Source organism: Panicum virgatum, chromosome 5N (genome assembly GCF_016808335.1).
Source record: "Panicum virgatum strain AP13 chromosome 5N, P.virgatum_v5, whole genome shotgun sequence".
In the NCBI taxonomy this organism is placed as follows: Eukaryota; Viridiplantae; Streptophyta; class Magnoliopsida; order Poales; family Poaceae; genus Panicum; species Panicum virgatum.
Window position 1 is genome coordinate 20,914,863 of NC_053149.1, and position 8,727 is coordinate 20,923,589.

General features: G+C 55.5%; 1 protein-coding gene across 2 annotated transcripts in view; it reads right to left on the reverse strand.

Annotated features, from left to right (window-relative positions):
* LOC120672634 overlaps positions 1-8,035 on the reverse strand; it is a 36,513-nt gene extending 28,478 nt beyond the window's left edge. Inside the window, exons 1-2 of one of the 2 annotated variants that reach the window (XM_039953143.1) lie at positions 7,677-8,035; positions 7,475-7,559 (exon numbers count right to left, since the gene is read on the reverse strand). In XM_039953143.1, the coding sequence (XP_039809077.1) occupies positions 7,475-7,541 (67 nt within the window). In that variant the 5' untranslated portion in view covers positions 7,542-7,559; positions 7,677-8,035. The other variant, XM_039953142.1, reaches the window with a different exon arrangement.
* Positions 8,036-8,727: the final 692 nt, after the last annotated feature.

The window sequence follows — 8,727 nt, forward strand, 5'->3', positions numbered from 1 at the left end:
TTGAGGAATGCGACTATCGACTTTTTGGTGATGTTCACCACAGGGGTAACCTCCGGCCACTTTGTGAACTTGTCGATGGCGACGTAGAGGAACGCGGTACCCACCGACGGCCCGGGGGAAAGGCCCCAGGATATCCACACCCCACACGGCAAATGGCCATGAGGGCAGGATCATTTGTAGAGCTTGAGCCGGTGTGTGTATTTGTTTTGCATGGAACTGGCATGCTTTGCAGGACTTTACCAGCTCAGCCGCATCCTGGAGTGCTGTCGGCCAGTAGAAGCCATGCCGAAAGGCCTTGCCAACTAGAGTGTGAGATGATGAATGACTTCCGCACTCGCCTCCATGGATCTCCGCGAGCAACTCGCGGCCCTTTCCCTAGGAAATGCACCGCATGAGGATACCATTGGCGCCACGGCGGTAGAGATCCCCTTCTACCACTGCGTAGCGTTTAGCCAATCGGACTATGCGCTCAGCGAACACATCGTCATCAGGGAGAATGTTGTCCCTCAGGTAGCCCCGGATCTCGGAGATCCATGCATCGGGGCTTCCCTGAGCAGGTGGGAGTGACTCCACGAGGTCTCCAGGATCCTCGATAGAGCTCACAACCCAGAGCGGGCACCACAGGTGGTATGCCGCCGGGACCGCTAGCTTCGAGGTGCTAGCTTGATCCCCTTCACCCAGTCGGCAGGCTGGGCGGTAGGTCTCAGCAACCGTCTTTCGAAGACGCCCTCGGGCACGGATGCCCAGGTAGATGCTCTTGCGGAGAGATCATATGCTGCTGAGTTGAGTTCGCGGGGAACATGTTGCAGTTCCAAGGCGTCGAAGTCCTTCTCGAGCTTCCTCATGTGGATGAGGTATGCCGCGAGTTGGGGATTGTTGCAGCTGCAATCCCCTCGGACCTGCTTGATGATTAGCTGTGAGTCCCCCTTCACCAAAAGCTGCCGGACCCCGAGAGACAGGGCTTGTGTCAGGTCAAAGATCAGGGCTTCGTACTCCGCCATGTTGTTGGTGGCCTTGAACTCAAGGTGCACCATGTACTTCAGCTGATCTCCGTTTGGGTCGATGAGGACCACACCAGCTCCAGCCCACTTCTTGCGGGCGGACCCGTCGAAGAAGAGTGTCCAGTGGGGCTCGGTAAAGACTGATGTCCTGATCTCCGGCTCCGGGGGTCCGGCGTTGAAGTCCGGACCCCCAGAATTGCTTGGGGAAGGAGTCCACTCTGCTATAAAATCAGCCAGGATCTGGCTTTTGACTGCGTGGCGAGGTTGGAAGTCCAACTGGAACTCAGCCAATTCTGCTGCCCACTTGGTGATATTGCCCGCGGCGTTGGAGTTGTGCAAGATTGCTCTTAACAGGTAAGAGGTCACTACGACAACTCGGTGTGCCTGAAAGTAGTGGCGCAGTTTCCTGGACGCAATAAGTATCGCATAGATAAGCTTATGCGTCTCAAGGTACCTGGCCTTCGCCTCGTGGAGGACTTCGCTGACGTAGTAGACTGGCTTTTGGATGGTCCGGGACCTGGTGGCCGAGTCCGGCTCGCCCTTATCTACCATGTCAGGTCCTTGGGCCTCCAGCAGTTCTGGGTTCCCGCTGGGTCGAGGCTCCTCCGTACCCCCTTGTCCGGGGTCCGGACCTTCAGGCAGAGGTGAGGCTGACGGGCCCCCGTGTCCGGGGTCTGGCTCACCATCCTTGGCTGGGGAGACCCTGGTGTTCCCCTGGCGAGCTTGCTCCGTCCTTTCGGCGACGAGCACCATGCTGACCGCCTCTGCGGACGCAGCAAGATACAGAAACAACGTCTCACCGGGCTTTGGAGCCACCAATACTGGCAGTGAGGTGAGATGCTGCTTCAACTCCTAGAAGGCTTGCTCAACCTCTTTGGTCCAAGAGAATGGACCGAACCTCCTTAATAGCTTGAAGAAGGGGAGGGCCCTCTCAGCCAGCCTCGATATGAAGCGGCTAAGGGCGGCGAGAGATCCAGTAAGCTTGTGGGTGTCCTTGATGCGGTTAGGAGGCCTCATCGCTTCGATCGCCTTGATCTTAGCTGGGTTTGCCTCAATGCCTCGATGTGAGACCAGGAAACCCAGCAGCTTGCCTGCCGAGACGCCGAAGATGCACTTCTCGGGATTCAGCTTCGTGCGCGTGACACGCAGCCTGTTGAAGACGAGAGACATGTCCTCAACTAGTGTTGACCCTACCTTAGTCTTGACCGCAGTGTCATCAACATACACCTCAACAATATCTCTAATTAAATTACAGAAGGTTTTGTTCATAGCTCGTACAAACGTGGGTAAGGCATTCTGTAGACCATATGGCATAACAATATAGCAATAAAGCCCATCTACTATTACAAAAGCAGTATGCTTCCTATCCTCTCTAGACATCTGAATCTGGTGGAAACCAGAGTATGCATCTAGGAAAGACAAAAGGTCGCACCCGGACGTGGAGTCCACGATTTGATCGATACGTGGAAGAGGATAGGGGTCTCTAGGACATGCCTTGTTGACGCTGGTATAGTCGATGCACATCCGAAGCTTCCCGTTGGCCTTTGGGACAACGACCGGGTTGGCCAACCACTCGGGGTGGTGGACCTCATCGATGAAGCCAGCGTGTAGGAGCTTGCGGACTTCTTCGCGAATGAAGTTCTACCACTCAACAGACTGCTCCCGAGGCTTCTGGCGCACCGGCGTGGCATCAGGGTGGATCCTCAGATTGTGCTCGATCACTTCCCTGGGGATCCTGGGCATCTGTGACGGTTCCCAGGCGAACACGTGCACATTTGCCCAGAGGAAAGTGATGAGCGTCTTCCTATTTCTTCTCCAGGTTCCCCGCGATGCGGGTGGTCCTAGTGGAGTCCGCTCCGATCTACACCGTCTTCACGGGAACATCGTCCGGATCAGACGGCTAAACCTTAGGTGCCTTTGTAGGTGCCCTAGGTTGCGAAGTGGATGGGTCCTCCTCGGATCGTGCAGCCTCTGCCGCCAGAGCATGCAGTCTCTCAACTGCAGCGACGGCAGCGGTGCGATCACCCCGCACGGTGAGGACACCGGCAGGGGAAGGCATCTTCAAGACCAAATACCCATAATGGGCAATGGCCATGAAGCGATAGAGTGCCGGCCGACCAATGATGGCGTTGAATGGGAGGTTCACCTCCGCAACATCGAACAGAACGCTCTCTGTGCAGAAGTTCTCCTCGGTCCCGAACGTGACCAGCAGTGTGATGCTCCCCAGAGGGAACACCGGATGTGGGCCCACTCCGGAGAATGGACGAGAGGGAGTCAGCTTGGACTCCGGGATCTGCAGCTGCTTGAATGCTGCATAGCTGATGACGTTGAGGCCAGCCCCACCGTCGATCAGCACGTGATAGAGCCTCACGTTGGATATGACAGGAGTGGTGACTAGAGGTAGTACACCAGCCCCTGCCATATTCCCTAGGAAGTCGGATGGCCTGAAGGAGATGGTGCTGTTCATCCACCTGCGGCGCCGCCTTCGGGACCCCCGGCTTCACCGAAAGGACCTCTCAGCGAAGGGTCTTCACATCCCGCCGGGAGACAAGCTCCCAGCTTCTGCCGTACATTACGTACAGCTTCTTGCGGCGGTCGTCGTTGTCGGAGTCGGAGTTGTCGTCGTGGTACACGCCCTTCAGCTCCCGAGCGGGCGATTGGTACCCCAGCTCCTTCTCCCCGGCCGCAGCCCCGCTATCGAAGGCCTTCTCCTTGCCAGGCCATTGCCAAAGAGGGGGTGAGCCATCCTTGGAGGACTGCTCACGCCGCCCATTGACCCGCTTGGCGAGCTTCTAGATCTCGCGGCAGTCAGCGGCGCTGTGGCGTGCGGTGGGATGCACCGGGCATGAACCTCCGCTGCCACCCTGCGGGCGCGGACGCTTGCCATGCGCGTTCTGGCCCCCAGCCGCTGCCGCAGCAGCTGGTGCTGCTACCGCAACGGCTGGACCGCTACGTTGCGGCTCCCCGCGGCTCCGGTTCCTGTTCTTCTTCTTCTTGCCACCGCCTTGGGCGGTAGCGCCGGAGCCACCAGCTTTGGTGTCTCCGTCTTGGGGAGCTGAGTGCCATGCGCGGCCCTCAGCGGCCCTGGCACACTTGTCTGCCAAGGAGAAAAGTGTGGTAACGCTTTCCACCTAGTGCGTCGCCAGCTTCTCGAGCATCTTCTCGTCATGTACCCCCTGTCGGAATGCAATGATAATATATGCATTGGAGATACGAGGAATGGTACTCCGTACCTTGGTGGAGCGCGAGATAAATGCCCGGAGCGTCTCTCCGGGTTTCTGCCTCACGGCGTGGAGGTGGGCCTCCACACCATGCTGCTGGTACGCACTGGCGAAGTTCGCAGTGAACCTCGCACAGAGCTCCTCCCAGGACTAGATCGTACCAGGAGTAAGATTCATGAGCCAGGTCCAGGCTGGCCCAGACAAGGCTACATGAAAGTAGCTCGCCATGACGGCGTCGTTACCACCAGCTGCTGTGATGGCGGTAACGTACACCTGCGGGAATTCCGACAGGTTAGTGGTACCGTCGTACTTCTCCGGCAGGTGTCGGCGGAACTTGGATGGCCATGCCACCGCACGGAGGTGCTCCGCCAACGCAGCACAGCCCACTCCAGCCACCGGGGCGCCCGTTTGTATCCGAACGTTCACCAGAGGCTTGGTTGCCACTACGTCCAAGTCGGCGTTGAGGTTGCGGCCCTCAATATTGAGACGGCGCTCTCGCGCCCTCTCCACGGAGATGCGGGCGTCCTCACCCGCACGCCTGCGGTTGAGCTCCGCCCGCAGGTCTTCTGTCCGTGCACCCCTCACTGTGGGGGAGCGCACGGATGCCAACGCGCCACCCTGGCGCCGGTGGTAAGGTACCACCGCATTGCCAGACGGTGGTCGTTGCCCAGTTTTTGTAGAACTGGGGGAGGCCTGAGCCAAATGGAGGAGACGGTCAACGTCGTCCCGCCACTGCCTCAGGGCGTCTGGCGAGGCTGCAGCAGCCGGAGGGTTGCGAAGCAACTCCCTAGCTGCGGCCAGCGCTCCGCCGCTAGTAGCTTGCGAGGGGGCCCTTGACGGGCGCCCTGACTCCTGCCGATGAGCAGCGCGCGCCGCCGCTGACGGTAGCTGCTCCACAGGCACGGTTGCCCCTGGAGCACGAACGCGCGAGGCATGTGGCGTGGAGGACGCCACACCCTCTGTCATCTCCACGTCGTCCACCCGAACCATGGAGACGAGCAAGAGATGAACCAAAACCTGCTATAGTTCCCCTACCTGGCGCGCCAAATGTCGTGGTGTGGCAAACCACAGCCGGGTGGTGGAATGCACCCGCCTAAGCCCAGAGCGAGAGTACTCGGGGGTTAGCTAGCGACTAGTTCGATCTTGCTCAAGAATGCGATGAACACAGCAGGTTTAGAGTGGTTCGGGCCGCCGGAGCGTAATACCTTACATCCACCATGTGCTGTATTGCTCAAGACTGAAGAGTTCGCGCTGAGTCCAGCGTGTCTGCGTGTATGCCCTTGAGAGCCTGTGGTGTACAGCGAGCGCTACCCTTTTATATCTCAAGGGAGGCGCGTACATGGCCGTTGGGTCCCCGACAGGTGAGCCCAACCGATGCAGTAACAGCAACATACTGTTCATACATTATGGCGTTGCAGGCGAAGGAGATCATACTCCTGGATTTCCTTGCCTGCTCCAGGAATCCCCCGTTCTGCATGTCCAGGCGTTGTCTTGTCGGAGCGGCGCCAGGCGTAGCTAGCAGCATCGCCTGCCACATAGCTGAACGGGCCGCGTAGCTTGCGGCGTAGCCGGCATGATGGAAAAGTGTCGTGCCGTTGTATCCAATTAATGCGGTAGAGAGGCTCTGCGTGGGTGCGGCACAGGCGGCTGCACTGTGTACTTTGGTAATACGCGGTCCACAGTGAGGCCTGACAAAGGCTGCCGCGCGTGCCGCGGCGGCAGAGCACGCCTCAACCACCCGCATTGAATGCAGTGGGTGGGTGAGTCTTCCAGCGGCAGACTCGCGCTCGAGCCTGTGCCCGCGCCTGCGGGACACGTGGCGGCTACGGACCCCCCGGGTGGTATGTTGGTTCTACCGCGTGGGAGGTCCGGACGGACGTGGGAGGTCTCGGACACCTATGGGGGGCCCGAGGCCTCGGCTGTCAGCTCGGAGCTTCCCTTCCTCAGGGACACATGGCGTCTCCGGACCGGTCCCCAAGCGGGGAGCGGGTCCGAGGCCGTTGGCCCGATGAGTTAAGGGCCTGACCCGTTGGGCCCGGCTGCTCCGCCCTTCACCGCCTGGTTACGGATAACTACGCGGGTTTTGTCTTGCTGCAGTTGAAGTGGGTATCCCTGCTACAGGGTACCGACACACGGTATGGGGGTAATACACCAGGCCTTGCTGCATATCCAGCATCAGCTAGTAAATATTTGCCTACATCATTGTTTTTTAATAGATAAATTAGTTAAGTATATAGGTGAAGTTTCAGATTGGAGGTATTAGGACATAATGGGCGTATTCCTACCTGGTGGTATGGTAAGACCATTAGGACGTGATAGAGCATCTTGAAGCACAAAAGAATCATGGGCTGAGCCCTCCCCTCCGGCAAGAACATATATGAATCTTAGGTCAAAATCAACTGCTTCTAGCACATTTTGGGTGGTAATTCATTTTCTACCCCTAAATCGATCTTGCATATGGAAAGGTACACAGGCTGGTATATGTGTACCATCCAAGGCTCCTATGCATCGCTACGAAATTTTTTTTTTCAAAAAGAAAATTAGCTTAATATACACCTAAAATAAATTGGAAACACTGATGGTCAATTTTGATGTACCTCAAAATAAGGGTGAAATCTGTCCGGAGAACTTGTTATCTTTGAATGTGTCTCAATAGATCTGATGCATATGAGGTCACGAGCAAGGGTACAAAGGGCATCTAAAACATGATGGAAATACCTACTAATAGTTTCACTTGACCTCATGAACTCGAAACCAATTGATCTTTTTGACCAATGGTGCCCAACACAATGGATAAACATGGCAACTTGTTCCTCTATTGTCACATGAAAAGTGTCCTCTAGCAAGGCACGTGATCTAAGTTCATCACATAGTTTATGAAAGACAGCTTTCCTCATACGCAACTCACTTATGCAATTGGCCTCAGTACCATGTCCATGATACAAACGATTTAGACGTGTCAATCTTTCAACATCTCTATCTATCATGGGAGCATAAGTTATAGCCCTTCTTCTTTTTCTTGATTTAATCCTATATAGATACATGGCCAGACACACAAGAATACCACCAATTAATCTTCTCCTCCATATATAGTGGCAGTAGTCCATGAAATACTGCAAGTATAATTTTCTTTGACCCATCTAAAACATATGTTCAGAAAAAAGATGAAATCGGTTATAAACTAGCAATGCATCTCATCATTGATTTAATTCTCAATCAGAAAATCAATGGCAAAGGGGATAATGGAATTACCTTCTTTGTGTGCAAGGGTTTTCCGCACTTGAACCTTCTTTATCTGCAGGGATTGATTGTTGCGCATGGATGAATCTTCACCTGACTGACTTGTTTCAGTTGTTTCAGATATGCACAAATGGAGGGTCAAGGAGGAGGATTTTGGAGAAAACAAGAGAAGTATCAAGAGGAACATGGAGGCGACGAGTAGATGGTGACACACCTGCTCTTGCAGGGGCGGCGGCCTCAGCTGGAGGAGCAGGGGCGGCGGCCTCGGCGGCCTTGGGCACCGCAAGCTGCAGCCCAGCGGGGACAGGGGCGACGGCCTAGGTGGGGGACCAGGTGCCACTGCCTCCGTGGCCTTGGGGCTGCGAGCTGCAGCGCAGCGGGGGCACGAACGGCGGCCCAGGTTGGGGGACTAGGGGCGGCAGCAGGTAGGGGGACCAGGGGCTACAGCGGGGGCAGGGCGGCGGCCCCTACGCGCGGCGACGGCGGTGGACCGGCTCGGAGGTGTCCGCCATTTTTGGTTTCGGAGAGAGTCGAGTGAGCCTGTTAGGGGAGGCTGGGGATATTTACCGCAGCGGATTTCGTGGGCTGTGGCGCGCCACCGTGGGCTGCGGCGGCAAAAACGCCAGCCAACGCCCACCACACTTTTTGTGAAGCAAATCTGTGGTGGGATGATTCTGTTGCGGTGGCGTACTAAAGTTGAATGCTAAATCAAACACATACTAAAAATTATGTGGCAAATTTAAATTTAGGCGTGGCAAATTGTGGCCACCAACCAAACAGCTCCGTAATTATGTATACCTACAACACCGCCTAGAAAACCGCCTAGAAATGCCTAGACTCGTCTAAGCTCTAGGTAATGTGTCACCGCCTCGAAACCGCCTAGCGCCTTGTCGAACATTGTGGTCAAGTCGCATTGCCTATTGTATTTGTAGGCATGATTTAGTTTTGAGTAAAATGCACCGTGGTTACCTGAACTTGTAGCGCTGTGTCAAATAGGTCCATGAACTTAGAAACCAGACATCTAGCCCCTCGAACTTGCGAATCCGTTCACCCCAGGTCCAGTCCGGTTTTGCATAGCTTGCATGGCATTGTGCGGCCGGGATTTGCTACAGTGATCCCGGATTTGCTACATTAACCGCAGTTTTGTTTTTTCCTTTTCTAATTTATTTCGACTAAATCTTCGAAAAATCATAAATCTTCGATACTACATCGGATGAAGATGATTTTTATATGAAAATTGTAGCCCTCGATGAGATCTACAACTT